The sequence below is a fragment of the Fusarium odoratissimum genome (genome assembly GCF_000260195.1).
Source record: "Fusarium odoratissimum NRRL 54006 unplaced genomic scaffold supercont1.15, whole genome shotgun sequence".
Classification (NCBI taxonomy): domain Eukaryota; kingdom Fungi; phylum Ascomycota; class Sordariomycetes; order Hypocreales; family Nectriaceae; genus Fusarium; species Fusarium odoratissimum.
In genome coordinates, this window is record NW_022158701.1 from 1 (window position 1) to 14,729 (window position 14,729).

General features: G+C 50.1%; 5 protein-coding genes across 7 annotated transcripts; 3 read left to right on the plus strand and 2 right to left on the minus strand.

Moving 5' to 3' along the window:
* Positions 1 to 1,731: 1,731 nt before the first annotated feature.
* Positions 1,732 to 3,535, minus strand: FOIG_09173 (uncharacterized protein; the record flags this gene model as incomplete). The annotated part of the gene is made up of 2 exons (XM_031209365.1): positions 2,911 to 3,535; positions 1,732 to 2,861 (listed from the first exon to the last, which is right to left on the minus strand). Exons 1-2 carry the CDS (start codon positions 3,380 to 3,382, stop codon positions 1,732 to 1,734), a joined length of 1,602 nt encoding a protein of 533 aa, XP_031060452.1. The 5' UTR covers positions 3,383 to 3,535.
* A 214-nt stretch (positions 3,536 to 3,749) lies between these two features.
* FOIG_09174 (A/G-specific adenine glycosylase) lies at positions 3,750 to 6,025 on the plus strand. The gene has a single exon (XM_031209366.1). It carries the CDS (start codon positions 3,948 to 3,950, stop codon positions 5,814 to 5,816), a length of 1,869 nt encoding a protein of 622 aa, XP_031060453.1. The 5' UTR covers positions 3,750 to 3,947; the 3' UTR covers positions 5,817 to 6,025.
* A 140-nt stretch (positions 6,026 to 6,165) lies between these two features.
* Positions 6,166 to 8,635, plus strand: FOIG_09175 (uncharacterized protein). Its single transcript, XM_031209367.1, has 2 exons — positions 6,166 to 6,352; positions 6,406 to 8,635. The coding sequence occupies exons 1-2, from the start codon at positions 6,265 to 6,267 to the stop codon at positions 8,394 to 8,396; spliced, it is 2,079 nt and encodes a 692-aa protein (XP_031060454.1). The 5' UTR covers positions 6,166 to 6,264; the 3' UTR covers positions 8,397 to 8,635.
* A 135-nt stretch (positions 8,636 to 8,770) lies between these two features.
* On the plus strand, positions 8,771 to 12,904 carry FOIG_09176 (ubiquitin thiolesterase). 3 transcript variants are annotated; one of them, XM_031209369.1, is made up of 6 exons: positions 8,774 to 10,036; positions 10,085 to 10,697; positions 10,755 to 10,906; positions 10,957 to 11,063; positions 11,121 to 11,283; positions 11,339 to 12,876. In XM_031209369.1, the coding sequence occupies exons 1-6, from the start codon at positions 9,353 to 9,355 to the stop codon at positions 12,353 to 12,355; spliced, it is 2,736 nt and encodes a 911-aa protein (XP_031060456.1). In that variant the 5' UTR covers positions 8,774 to 9,352; the 3' UTR covers positions 12,356 to 12,876. The 3 variants fall into 3 exon arrangements, with proteins under 3 accessions (XP_031060455.1, XP_031060456.1, XP_031060457.1); XM_031209370.1 differs by having other exon boundaries at positions 10,085 to 10,189; positions 10,250 to 10,906; XM_031209368.1 differs by having other exon boundaries at positions 8,771 to 10,036; positions 10,085 to 10,906; positions 11,339 to 12,904.
* Positions 11,264 to 14,122, minus strand: FOIG_09177 (ubiquinol-cytochrome c reductase subunit 7). Its single transcript, XM_031209371.1, has 3 exons — positions 13,543 to 14,122; positions 13,271 to 13,433; positions 11,264 to 13,149 (listed from the first exon to the last, which is right to left on the minus strand). Exons 1-3 carry the CDS (start codon positions 13,653 to 13,655, stop codon positions 13,054 to 13,056), a joined length of 372 nt encoding a protein of 123 aa, XP_031060458.1. The 5' UTR covers positions 13,656 to 14,122; the 3' UTR covers positions 11,264 to 13,053.
* Positions 14,123 to 14,729: the final 607 nt, after the last annotated feature.

Here is a 14,729-nt window from a genome sequence, read left to right on the forward strand (position 1 = left end):
CTTTTTGACCCAACCTCCCAATTAATGATATCTTAAAAAATTCACAACTCCACCAATTTTAATCGTATGAACTTGTAAAGTATACCAATCAATTCAGAATGACGAAATTCACTGAAGAAGATATGAGCGCTGCTCTTCAGATGGTTTCAGAAGGAGTTTCCATAAACAAAGCTGCAACGGCTTGTGGCATCAACCGTTCAACGCTCCAAGATAGAATTAAAGGTGCCACAACACCAAGACAAGCTCATGAACCTGAACAAAAGCTCTCAGCTATTCAGGAAAGAAGATTACGAGACTGGATTATGGTCCAAGCTGACCTAGGGTGCCCTGTTTCGCACCAACAGGTCCGACACTTTGCAAACCAGATCGCAATACGCAACGGCTTCCCAGAAGGCGTCGGAAAACGCTGGTTACAGTCTTTTATGGACAGGAACAAAGAAGTGAAGACTTTACCGGGCAAGAGTATGGATTCTGACCGTTATAACGGAGCTTCTACTGAACTTATCAAGGCCTTCTTCATGTTATTGTCGATGCCGGCAGTTCGAATAGTCAAGCAGAAGAACAGATACAACGTCGACGAAGTTGGAATGATGGAAGGGATAGGACTGAACGGTTTATTCCTTGGTTGCAAGGACAAGAAGTCAGTACTTATTCGTCAGCCTGGTTCAAGGTCTTGGATCACAATTCTCGAGTGTATCTCGGCAACGGGGAAAGTCCTGAGACCTTTGGTGATCTTCAAAGGGAAAACGGTCCAACAACAACATTTTCCTGAGAAATTGGACTTCCTGGAAGACTGGGAATTCACCTGCAGTGAGAAGGGCTGGACAAATAATCATATTGCGTTGATTTGGCTGAAAACGGTGTTTATTCCGTCGACAAAGCCCGAGAATCCAAAAGAACCGCGTCTTCTAATTCTCGACGGTCACGGAAGTCATATGACTGAAGACTTCTTGTTTGAGTGTTATAATAATAACATATTCGTGCTTTTCCTTCCAGCACATGCTTCTCATGTCCTACAGCCGCTGGATGTTGCAGTCTTTGGACCGTTGAAGAGGGCATATCGAAAATTCCTCTCAGATCTTGCTTCTGTCGCAGATTCCAGTCATATCGGCAAGATCACCTTCCTATACACTTACGACAAAGCTCGGAAAGAAGCTATCACGAAGTTGAACGCCCTAGCCGGCTGGAAAGCAACCGGACTGTGGCCAGTTAATCTGGCGAAGGTCCTGATAAACCCGATGGTCACTCAGCCTCCTAAGACACCAGCTCCCGTTGTTACAGCTATTTCCCCGGCCAAAGGAAAGAATTCCCGTCTTCTTATGACGCCCCGATCATCTGTACAGCTTCGTCGGGCCCTACAAGCTGTCCCGGGCGTTATCTCTGAAGACCCTGCTGTTAGGCTGCTTTTCCGTAAGATTGGCAGTCAATTAGACAGTCATAACTTTGAGATTGAACGCCAAAGAAGAGAAATCACGATAATGCAATTAGAAAAGGAGGAATATCTGCCGAAAAAGAGGAAGAAAGTCATATATAATGGAAATGCCGAGTTCGCAAAGGTTCCAGCAATTTTAAAAGCTCGTGAACAGATGCGAAAAGTATTACAGCCACAAAGAACATCATATCGCATTAAAAAATTAAAACTCGAGGATCTTTGTACTCAGTTCCATCTGAATATTCACTGATAGATATTTTATTTAATATAAAAAATGTGGTGGTGTGTTTTTAATTGAGTTACAATTGCGATCTCATTTTTGGTGTTTTGCTGAGGGTGGCCGGTTTCTGGGGGTGGCCGGTTTCCCCGTATCCGACGTTAGTCCATAATAGATCTTGAAGGAGAATATGGCGCCATATTCCTGCCAAATACGAGTTTGCTTTAATCTTCGCTTGACTCTGATAAAAGCTAGCAATACCGACAAATGCTACCAAGCGATCGGACTCAAATGTCAGCGAGCGTGACATGTATTCTTGCAGTAAAGTATGCCACACGAGCTGAAGACTCTCCTCACTTTGGCTTTCCATCGAATATATGGTCCCCGGAGCCATTGTATGGATGTATTCCCGATGAACGTCAAAGTCAAAGCCTTCGCATGTCTCGTTTGCGGCAAAACCTCCAGAGGTCATATCTGAGGCTGAGGTCCACCAGAGCTGGTCTCGAGCGACGTGGATGGTCCTTGGCGATAGGATCCATTCTTGGAAGACCCATCCCCTACGAAACAGGGGCTGGGCAAGAACTGCGTCGCAGAAAGCAGATCTGTTCACGATCCTCACAGGCACAGGTGGAATCTGATTCTCAAACCCTGTCCAAGACGGAATGATCTCACAAGGATGCTTCAGCATTGAATGTTGTTCTCTGAGGCCGGCTGCAGAATCTTGGGCAGCAGTAGCGGAGATTGTGACATAGGCCAGGGAGTAAACAGAAGCCATGTGTGTAGCTTCGGTCTGCCAATCATCCTTGGAATCTTGAATGATACAGAGCGAGTCAATCCAAATGTACTCAACTTCCAGCGCATTGGCCAATCTGATGGCGTCTTGAAATGTCGGTGGGATCGTATCGAAAGGGATGTTCTTAAAGAATGTATCTCTCAAAGACTCCAACAACATGAGTGGTTGTACTGCGCCCCAGCGATGGCTGAGGGCGATGTAACGAATAGATACGTCAAAACCGATCGTATTGACTAGTTTAACTGTAGGATCCCCTCCTGGCTTAGCTGATGGTTGGCAGTGAAGCAGCCTTGTTGGCAGCCGAGGAGTCAATCTTGATATCGTTGGTGACGAACTAAGCCAATTTTTTATTCGTAGCAACGATTCTTGGCGATCGTACTTGGGTTTCCATATGAATCGGTTATCTCCTTTTGAAGTGTCTGGTCGCATTAGAATAGTTTGTGTCGAAAAGACAGATCTAGTACTTACCGACAGTTAAAAAGGCCTGGTATATTTGAAAAGTATGGCCCTGCCACTTCTGTCCACTCCAAGTGACATACAGAAAGCCAAGAGTGAACATGCCAGAAAATGTTCCCGGCTTTGGCTTGATGATGGGGATTCCAATTATATTCTTCCCCATTTCCTTCATCTCTTTCAGTCTCTGAGGCATGGCCGCTGGTTGTTTATCCGACTGTATCCTCTCCGACATAATAGCACATAGACTACACTTGGCCGCATTTTTGGCCAGGTCATGGAGGCTGTGATGGAAATATGGTGTTGGTTTATCTTGTCCTGTTGCGTATTCCAGTCTGACTCTCCATTCAGTCACGTCTTTTGTGAAGCCAGGAATTCCAAAATCAGTGTCCTTAACATCAACCAAGTCTTTCTCGGCCAGCACATTTGTTGGGGCATAATGCCCCTGAAAGATACCAGAACATGCTTTGCAAAAGTTCGAGGACATGGCGCAGTGTACAAATCAGTGACAAATATGAGGAGCTGTTATTTCAGTTCAAGTCGAGATGAGATGAGGTAAAAAGCAGGGAATGTCGACTTGAGCGCTTATAGGGAGCATGATGAGGCCTGCCGGGCGGCTGCAGGCTGCAGGTTGTTGGCCTGAGCCTAGACCAGGGTCATCATCTAGCATCTCTGAGCAGTCCATATTTGATATCCGCGAAGGAAGCCGATTTATAAGAAGTGATGGATTGCCGAGGAAATTAACATTTGCGGATTAGGTTCCGTTGACGTCGTCAATACTGAAGAATTCTGGGCGGGAGGTATGGATGTCTCGGTCATGGGCAGCTAATTTGTTAGGCGTCGGGAGCGCTAAGTTTAATTAACCCGCGAAACCTCGACAGTGAAAACTGCAACACCACGATTATTGACGTCTTTCTCTACCAGCTTTTCTATGAATGCTTTTGTTTTTACTCAATCCCATCATGTATCACTAAGCAAGGCTATCTTGTTACTTTGTTTCTTTGAAAGCGCATCCACTTTCACTAAAGAGACTGTCAAGGAGACACGGCATTATGGACAAATTCCTTCAGAAAACACAAGCGCGAGCAACGCGTTCAAGTGCAATCAATGCATCGCAAAAATTCTTATCCCAGTTGGAGCCTGAAGATGATAAGACTTCCGTAACTAAGAAGTGCGCGGCTAAGCGCCCTTCACCTTCTCACGACGAAGACTTTGACGCGTCTGAGAGAGACGCGACGCCAGAAAACGATGTCAAGCTGCCTGTAACAAAGCGACGGAAAACGCAGCCCGCAAGAGGCAAAAATGCAAACTCCAAGATTCATGAGACTTTGTTCTCATCTGAAGGGGAGACATGCCAAAACCCATGCACCCCTCCGTCAAGGCATCATCCTCTCTCATATCACCGACCCCTATTGCTCAAAGAGTCTTCCTCTCGCCAGGCACTTCTCAGCTGGTTCGACGGTGTGAGTACCAAGCGTTCGATGCCATGGCGCAAGGCCTGGATAAATCCAAAGGATCATGGTCAGACAGAACTTCGCAACCTCCTGGAACGACGAGCGTATGAGGTCTGGATCAGCGAGATCATGCTGCAGCAGACGCGAGTTGCTGTGGTCATAGACTACTGGAACAGATGGATGGGAAAGTGGCCCACGATCCACGATCTCGCTGCTGCAAGTGCCGATGATGTTCTCAGTGCCTGGCGTGGCTTGGGATACTACAGCAGAGCAACAAGAATTCACGAGGCGGCAAAGCTTGTGGTGAATGATTCGACTATGGAAGGACTGTTGCCTTCCTACACTCAAGATCTCGAGGCAAAGGTTCCTGGTGTTGGGCGATACACTGCCGGTGCCATTTCAGCCATTGTCTTTGGGCGAGCTGCGCCGATGGTTGATGGAAACGTTTTACGCGTGTTGAGCCGACAACTTGGGCTATTCGGCAACGTGAAGACCAACAAAGTCGTGATCGATACACTATGGGCCGCTGCCGATGCTTTGGTCAAAGCTATTGCGCGGGATGGGGCTGATGCTCAAAACGACGAAGAAGTCGAAACAAGCGATCGCCCTGGACGATGGGGACAAGCACTCATGGAATTGGGAAGCACAATCTGCATACCCAAGCCAAACTGCTCCGAGTGCCCCATTACTTCGACCTGCCGTGCCTACGCCGAAGGACAAACCTTGATCCCAAGCAAAGGCCGTGATAAAAAGATTGGGGACATCGAAGATTTGTGCGACCTCTGCGAGCCCTTTGAAGAATCAACGGCTTTAGATGAGCCAGAGGTCAAGGTGGAAGCCAAGACCTCCAAAAAGGCCAAGGCAAATGGAGGGCAAGGCAAGCAGATGACCTTGGCCGCATTTGCCTTCAAGGGGCCACCTCGAGATAAGAAGCCTTCGGCAAAAGCGGAAACGGGCCCAAGTCCTCGCGACATGGAGGTTATTGTCGATCACGCACGCAAATTCCCACTCAAAGTCATCAAAAAGGCAGTCAGAGAAGAAGAGACATTGGTCTGCGTGATTCGCCGCGGTGACGGGCAATATCTGATCCAGAAACGTCCAGAGAAGGGACTTCTCGCTGGTCTATGGGAATTTCCCAGCTATATCCTCGAAGACCCGAAAGATGGTAACACGCCGGCAAAGCGAAGATCGAAGGCATTGTCATACGTTTCCAAGCTGCCAGGTGAGCACGGAGGCAAAGCAGTGAAACCTAAACATGTGGAAGAACTTGGCAGTGTACCGTGGCTCTTCTCTCATTTGAAGCTTACGATGCATGTCCACTTGTTCGCCCTTGAAGATGGCGATCTGAATGACACAGAGTCGCTTACTTCAAGTCGACTGAGATGGGCGACTCCTGAAGGTGTTGATGAAGAGTCCATGGGTACTGGGATGCGCAAGTGCTGGACACTTGCTAAGGATCAAGACTAATGAACAATATCAGTTGTATAATTATAGCGAGTGTATTTTTAGATGCATGTTACAGTCAGTCATGGCGCACAACTAGGTGTTGGAATAGAATAAGCTGGAGCTGTAGGAAGTAGTGGAATATATTATTAGCTCCACAATTGTACTTCTCAGCCTATCATATCGAAAAATCTCTCAGCGCCTCACTATCGACTGTAGGTCCTTAGATCTCCTCAGCTTTCCATTCATCTTGTGGTTTAAACTCATGGTATCTCATCATGAGTCCTCCGGGTATGGTCACGTGTGTCTGCCGACAACAGGCGTCCCTTAAGTGGAAATCGCCGCGTTGGTAAAATGTGGGGACGCGTCGAGGTTGCATCAGCCCAAGTACATCTCTACTTCAATCGTTATACACACCCTTAGAGTCAAAAGACGAGTCAACAGAAATGTCATTCAGTTTGTATATAAAACAATGACAAGTTGGCTTGCTTCTGGTCGCCCGGCTCTTTTTGATGCCATCAACAATGCGTGTGATTTGATTGATCAGCAGATCGCATCAGGTACGTCATTAACTTAACGACACGGCATGAATGAGATGGTTAACACGCTTTAGATCTTGAAAAAGCCCAGAAGGAACTTAATGAAGCTCTTCAGCAGCGAGATGATTACGCGTCTAGAGCGTCTGAGTTGGCGGATGAAAATGCAAGATTAAAGCAACAGCTCCAGCAAGCAACAACCAAGACAGCAGAGAACGCACAGGCATCAGCCCGGCGAAAATCACCAGAGAGCAAAACACCAGAAAATGAACCAGACTGGAAGCTCGAGTGTGCTAAAGTTAGCCACAAGTTTAAGGCACTTTCGGCAAACTTCAAACAGGCAAAGGATGCCTTACGAAAAAGAAAAGAGGAGCGGGATCGATGGATTAATCATGCGACAATGCTGGAAAAAAGGATCAAGGCAGCTGAGGATGAGCATCGAATCAGCATTACAGATCGTCAAAACAGAAGCTCTCGAGCAACCACGCTCCCTGCGGCAAGGACAGAAGATGCTGCTCCCAGTCCCGGTACCAGTTTCACTTCGGAGGCTGGCCTCGAGCAAGCGGATCTGGAACTCCCACCTCTAGCCGCGGCATCTCTCCATGCTGACAACAATCAACCTGTTCCCGACACAAAAGCCGCCAACCCTAGCTCAGATTCTACACAAAGCGAGGGGGAGTCGAGGCACCACGAGGAGGATCTACCGGAGCTACCGGAGCTACCGCTTCAGGGCTATGTTAGCGAAGTGAAAATCAAGCAAGAACCGACATCCGACACACCAGTTGTTGTGTCAGAAAGAGAGGTGCGCAAGAGGAAACGCAACGATGCAGATCCCAATGAATCGCCATTACAAAAGGTGAAAGTTGAGCCCAATGAGCGATCCTCGAGCCCCATACAACCGTTAGGGCCTGCTACTCTCCTCGCACAAGAAAGTATAGACTTAGGAGACGTTGCACAAAGATTGTTGACGCCCAGGAAACGGCGTGAGCTAGAAGAGACACAAAAGTTGGAACAAATGCATAGGGAAGCATTTGCTACAGCCACGACCCCCAAACCTCTATTCGTTCGACCAGATCATGTACCTCAGACGGCTCGGCCAATCGAGCGAACCTCAGCACTCACGCCGCTGAGTGTAAATCGAAGGGTGGTGCAGTCAACTCGAGAAAAACCAGACACTCCCCTCAGAAAGGGGCTGGGACGTGGTATCTCGACTTTGGCTGAAGATGGCGAGGCCTACAGAAAGGACAAGGATGCAAATACAACTCCTAGGGGGAGACTTGATACACTGTTGAACAGTCCTGCCGCCCAGAACTCACCTGCTGGTCGACTTACCCCCAGAACGGCAGCAAGACCAAGCACAACTGCGGAAGACCTTGCAATTCCAGGACGGCGAGTATTGCCGTTCGAACAAGGGAGTCGAGCTAGAGACAGAACTCACGCGCAACAGCTTGATACTCCGAGTCGAACTACAGATCTAGGCGCTGCCTCCAAGTTTACACGCCAGAATACGCGGTCTCCTTTGGGCTCCAAGGAAGGGACCCTGCGACGCAAACCAATATCAGAACTACGCCCTGACGACTTCAAAATCAACCCTCGAGCCAATGAGGGTCACGATTTTGCTTTTTCTGATGTGGTGCGCGATAAAAACGAGAGGTCTCGCATGCAAGGCTGTACCGATCTGCACTGTTGCGGGAAGGATTGGCGGGCCCTTGCTCTATCTGAACGTCCAAATTCCCCTTTGACAGCTGCCCAGCGACAAGAGGAACAGAAGTTGCTGGAGGAGTATCTGGGTGATTTTGCATACCGCTTGGGAACCATGGGCAAGAAGGAAAGAGATGAGTTGTGGGTTGAGGCCAAGACACAGGAGCTTGCCAATAGATATGGGACGCACCGATTCCACTACTCAAGAATGCGAAGTCCTCCGGGCTTTTGGAACGCAGACTTTCCGAACACGCAGGAGTTGGAGCAAGAGAGATCAGAGGCTGCTCAGCGAGAAAGGCAGACGGTCCGGGACAGACACCGGGAGGCTATGCGCCCCGGAGGTAGATGGCTGTTCCGCGATGAGTAGATTTGGAAGAATGGGCATCATTGCATTGTAAGGATATTAAGCGTATATCTTTTGTCTTTGTGGGAGTTCAGGTATCAAGGTTACAGGATGGGATATGAAGCATTGGTACAGGTACAAGAAGTAAACTGGATCATAATTGAATATCTTGCCGCTTATCCGTTATCATCATGGCTTGTGTTGTGTTGTAGTTTCAATCCAGCGATCTTAGCCAGGATGTTGATATTGGAGAGCGATGCCGGGGCTTGGCCTTGAATGAGTGGATCCGAGTCCCCTCGTTTAGAGTCGGTTTTCTGCCTCAGACAGCAACATTTGCCCCCAATCAATGAACCTTGTGCTTTCAGTTACTGGCTCGTGCAGTGCTGCTGTCGTGCGTGCGTTGCGGCTCGAGTTTGTCAGTGCTCATAGGTCATAGCCATAGCCATACCAGCCGCTGCAGAAGCCCGCGCCTTGGATAATTTTATTCCACACTGGACGGACTGACCTCCGTTTTACGCTACCGCTACCTTACCTCACCTACCATCGCAACGCAACGTCAAGCGTCCCCCGTTTTGTCCGACGCAACTCGGCAAATCCTCTCTCTCAGTGCGTCTACTCTTCGGCTTCGACTGCGCTCATTGAAACAAGTCATTCAATTTTATTTCGGATTTCTTTGCTGCGTTTCGTTTTCCATCCTTTGTTTGTGCGGCTTTATTGGCTTGAGTCTGCCGCCTTTGTTCACCCGTGCCGACTTGACAAATCCACCCGTCAACTTACTTTTTTGCGGCCAACGTTTGGCCGCCCACAGCTCGTGTCGCGTCGCGAACGCCCTGGCCGTATCGATCCGAGAAGCTTCGTCAAACTGAAGCCCGCCGCATACGAATCCTGCACCGTCCGCGAGAGGAGGCTCACACGCTGTCTACACGGGTGTCGCATCAACTGGGCGACTCCCGTCCTCACTCAATCCCCAAGCCGGCACGATGAGTAACCGCCATCTGCCGGCTGGGCAGAATATACAGGGAGGAGCTCACGGCGCCGATATGGTCGGCGGTCCTGGAGCGCCTCGTCGGAGGCAGCCTCCTCCCTATGTTCCGTACCAGCAACATCACCAGCACATGAACGTCATGTATCCTAACAACTACATGGCCTACAACCAGCAGTACTATGGGTATCAGCCACACTACCAGGGTCAGCACTACCAGAACGCACAGTATCCGAACGTGCAGTATCAAGGCGGACAGTATCAGGCTGGACAGTATCAGAATGGGCAATATCAGAATGGTCAATACCAAACCGCACAGTATCAAAATGCTGGAATGCATTCTCCTGGATATGTGCCTTACCAGAACTTCGCACGATCACCACCTGCTATGCCTCAGTACATTCCCATGTCTGGCGTGAGCGTTCCTCCGAGCTATACTCCTCGACCAGCTCAGCAACAGTCACCTGCTTTGTCGAATCCCTACCAACCTCCGGCTGCGGCTCCAATCCCGCCCCAGACTCCCACCTCCACCCACTCGTCGCAGATGATTCCTCCCCCGACTCCCCCGGTCCCCCAGGAGACTGAGCTAGTTCCTCCCGGTCCTGCTGCGCCTGCCGAGCCTGCGGAACCTACTCAAGTGCCTTCGCCTCCTCCCGCTCCCAAGGAACCCTTCCGTGCACCTGTAAGTTGTTCGACCGATAGCGAATCTTACTCAAACTAACCCTATCAGCTACCATGGTCATCTCACCCCGATTTTAAGTTCCCTGCCAGGGCCACAAAGTCGAGGAGACGGAGGAGGCAACTCAATGCTGACAGTGAAGCTTTATCTTTACCAGTTGAGCAGCAACAAGCGGCCACAGAGCATGCCAATGCTCCTGAAGCTAATGTCACCCAGCATTCGGATGCAGTTCTCACCCCCGCGTCCTCGGCTGCTCCCTCTGAGACTGCCGAAATAAAGGCTGCTGATTCTCCCGTTTCTCCTGTCCAGCAACGATCACGCACCAACACTGCCACCAGCGCTACCTCGACCGCGACGAACCGCGCTGCCGCTCGCTCCTCCGCCGTCCCTGCCCCAGCTATTCCTTCTCTCCCTAAGGCCAGTCCTAAGGAGGCTAAGCCTGTGCGTGCTGAAAAGCCGGCAAACGGCGATGTAGCCCCTGAGACTGCTCCTGAGGGATCGACGAAATCTGAAGCCCTCGAGAAGGGAGCCCCTGAGAAGCCTGCTGAGCCTGAGCCCGCCCCCGAACCTGCCCCAGCAGTTAAGGCTGCCCCCGCAAACTGGGCGGACCTTTTGAGGAAGCCTGCTGCTGCTGCTGCTCCTGGAAAATCGAATGCGGTTAATGGTACTGCCTCTCCTAGTACTCCGGTCAACGGCCATAGTACTGATGGTGTTGTTGGAGCCACCAACGGCTCTGCCTCCAGCTTTTCTAAAGCCAACGCAAGCTCTGTTGCGGAGGCTATTCACTCGTTCCACGTTGGTCTTGCCGACCAGGTTTCTTTCCTCGAGCCTCGCGGCCTGATCAACACCGGGAACATGTGTTATATGAACTCTGTATGTCTGAATGCCCTCTTTGGTCCCACTACTAAGCTAATCAATGCCAGGTATTGCAAGTTTTGATGTTTTGTCTTCCCTTCTATGATTTCCTAAGCCAGATCAGCAAGCGTGCTGTTCACAGCTTCAAGAGTGATACTCCTCTTATCGATGCCATGTAAGTTGTGCATCCATGCTAAGTTCTATGACTCAACACACTGACAAACTTTTCAAGGATTATGTTTATGCATGAATTCAAGACCATCAAGTCCGCTGCTGGCATTGAGTCTCTGCGAACCACCCTCAAGAATGAGGAATTGGAGCGCTATGGTGATCCCTTCACACCTGAATTCGTTTACGAAGCTATCAGGCAGCTTCCAAGATTCGCCAGTATGAGGGTAAGTTGTTCCTGACCACTTGCAACATTCACGAACTTTTGCTGACTGGTTACAGCGAGGTCATCAGCAAGATGCTGAGGAATTCCTCGGCTTCCTGTTGCAATCTCTTGATGACGAGTGTACTGCAGTCCTCAAGAACTCCACACTACCTGATCAAGAACGCAGGGCCAGTTCTGGGTCAGGTGCTGGTGAAGACTGGCTTGAAGTTGGCAGAAAGCAAAAAGCCGCCGTCTCTCGATCCTCCGGACCTAACTCTTTCAGCCCCATCTCGAGGATTTTCGGTGGTTCATTAAGGTCAGAGTTCCGTGTACCAGGCTTGAAGGACTCTATCACCACTGAGCCTTATCAGCCCCTTCAGCTGGATATTGGATCTCCTGATGTGCGCAATGTTGTAGACGCTCTACGAGGTCTTACTCGTCCCGAGCGTCTTCAGGGAGACTTCAACTCACCTCGTGGCAAGGATGTCACGGCCACCAAGCAAGTTTTCATTGACACACTACCTCCCGTCCTCATACTGCATCTCAAGCGCTTCCAATTTGATGCAGAAGGCAATGGGACTGTCAAAATTTGGAAGAAGATCGGCTACCCCTTGGAGCTTGAGATTCCTCGTGAAGCTTTGTCGCGGCAGAAACGCCAGACGTACGGTGACGACGGCATGCCCAAGTACAGGTTGATCAGCGTAGTATACCACCATGGAAAGAACGCCAGCGGTGGGCATTATACTGTTGATGTTCGGCGTCAAGAAGGACGCGAGTGGATTCGCATCGACGACACCGTCATTCGCAGGGTCCGAAGTGAAGATGTTGCCGAGGGCGGCGAGGAGGAAGAGGTCAAAGACAACCGCAAGGACGGTCAATCATCTGGTTCTGCTGGAAACCGATTCAGAGCGGTTCTCGACGAGGATGCTGGCGATGATGACGGCTGGAGCAAGGTCACAAGCCCTGCCGGAGGAGCGAAGAAATGGAGCAGCGTTGCCAACGGTACTAGTAACGGCAGTACCAAGGCCAAGCAGGTCAAGGACAACATCAAGGACAACAAGGTCGCCTACCTGCTCTTCTACCAGCGAGTGTAAGGATTTAATCACCTTTACCTATTCACTATCTATCACACTCACTATGCCGCCATGTTGAGCATTGATCATGGAGGGCGTTATGTTACGACTTAACACGAGCTTAACGGCCATATTTGGATGGGAAAAGCAGCATTTTCAGACGGAGTCGCATGTTGGGGGGTGAAAAACTAGGGAAAAGCTGCATGTCGGAGATATTCAGTATCCAGCTTGATGCTCGGCGTATGGCGTCGAGGAAGGGATACCTACGGATTGGACTGGGAAAGAGGAGGCGCCGGTGAGATGATGCCTGTGAAAGGCTGATCGGCCAGCGTACATGGGATCCGAGTAAGAAGCTTGGGACCTTTGGATGAAGCGGTATATCAGCATCTTCTGTTAGAGTTCCTTGGACAGCGACATAAGAGCTGCCTGGAGATGAACTTCTCGCGAGGTAATTCCCAGCGGGTACATTGTAAATTACAAAATTGTGCATGAGACAGTTTTATAAAATATTCACATGCGTACAAAGGTTTGGGAGTCATGACGATATGTGCAAAATGAGTCAAGTCAGACGACGTCTATACATAGGATACACGGGAACTGTCTAGTCCGTTGAGGCGTGGCCACCATTCTTCTAGGAGGCGCCAATTCCCTCTCGATCACCGTCCTGCTACTACTTAACCTCCCCCTTCTGATCTCCCAACCCGAGACCCAAAAATGATTTAGTGCTTTCGGACGACGGCAATGGAGTCGAGCTCGTTCTTCTCGGCCTTCTCGGAGGCGACCTCCTCCATCAGGGGCTGGAGGTAAGGCTTGTCCTGTAGAGCGTGATGAGTTAGTCGATGATATTCTATCCATTCGTGATATCTCGGGATCGTCAACTCTTGTTTGCCGAGGAGGGGCCGGCAGAGAGATTCGGTCGCAGGGTGTCCTTCATACCATGGCGGTGGTGATCCACTGGTCCTTGGGGAGGAGCTTGTGCTGGTAACTGCACTGAACAGCACGTCGGATGCGGTAGATGCGCTCATAAGACTCAACGTTGGAGAGACGCTTAAGGGCCTGCTGGGCAACTTCGTTCTCCTCCTCGAGGAGATCATCGTATCTATATCAACCAATTGAGGACTCCGGTCAGCCAGAAATGTCCCCAAGTATCGCCAATTCCAACATTTCGAGGTCCAATTGGCGTTCGCAGAGGGAGGGAGATCGCATACTTGAGGCCCAGCTGGCGGTAGCCGGCGGCGTTGACGTACCAGGTAGCGGCGGGCTTGAAGAGGCGGGCGAGCCACGGCCTACGGAGGATGAAGGGGGCGAGCGAGTACTTCATTTTGGAGGAGAATCGATTGACACGTTCCGAGGCTGGGGGTTGGAATTCGTGGTTGTCGTCGTCGTCGTTTCGTCGGAAATGGCGCGAATTGGGGATGGGCTGAGCGAGCAATTGCAAAACTTCCTGGGAGAGCTCGGGACGTCACGTGGTCTTGATGACCATTCCTTTGTCGTTGGCTGGCTTACAAGGTTCCGATCGGGCAGAAGGACCCCAAAAAATCGATGACTAAGGATACATGTGGCGTTTGAGATTAGATTGTAGTATGTGGCGCAGGCTGTGGCGGGTGCTGCACATGGCATGGAGAATGACGATGTGGGGGTCCCCTGAGATGTCCCTGTCCCGTGGGAAACCGGTTCGGGACGAAACGGTCAATTCGAATGAACATGTGTAAACGAAGCATGAGTTTGTGACTGTGAGTGTCTTTCATGTTAGACTAATAACACTTGATATCACGTATAGAATATGTAGTCGCACTCATCTCATGCCTCGGATAAATCATCCTGCACCTCAAGCCTCGGAATACAACCGCCCAACGTCGTCATCCCACATCGAGCAAGGGTTCAAGATCGGTATCGGAGCTTGTCCTCGAGAGATACCGGGCCTTGCACGCAACTTGCAGCTGCCAACGCTCGTGCTCTCGTGCCATATGCAATCATATTACCCTTCCCATTTGTGTATCTCTCTTTTACAGATAAAAACTACTCGTGGGTTTGACTAAAAAGGAACCCCACTCATAGAGTGGGCGGCAAAATTCTGGGACAAGGGCAAAATTCTGGGACAGCCGAATACCCCGCTCAGTCCGAATTTGCTTGATTTCACCACCAAAAACCCAACTTTTGAAAGACATTTCTAAGTATCATTCGGTCATATCTTGTATCTCAATTTGAATTTTCATCTAGACCGCCACTATGACTGATCTTTATCAACCCAACCCTGCCGTTGCGGCTGCACGTGCGATTTTGCTCTCACAACGCCGCCACCGCAACACTAAGGAAGGGAAACCTCTCACCGTGAGAGAAGCTGCGGATAGATTCAGCGCCTCCAAGAGCGCTGTTGGTCGTCATCTGAAGTCAA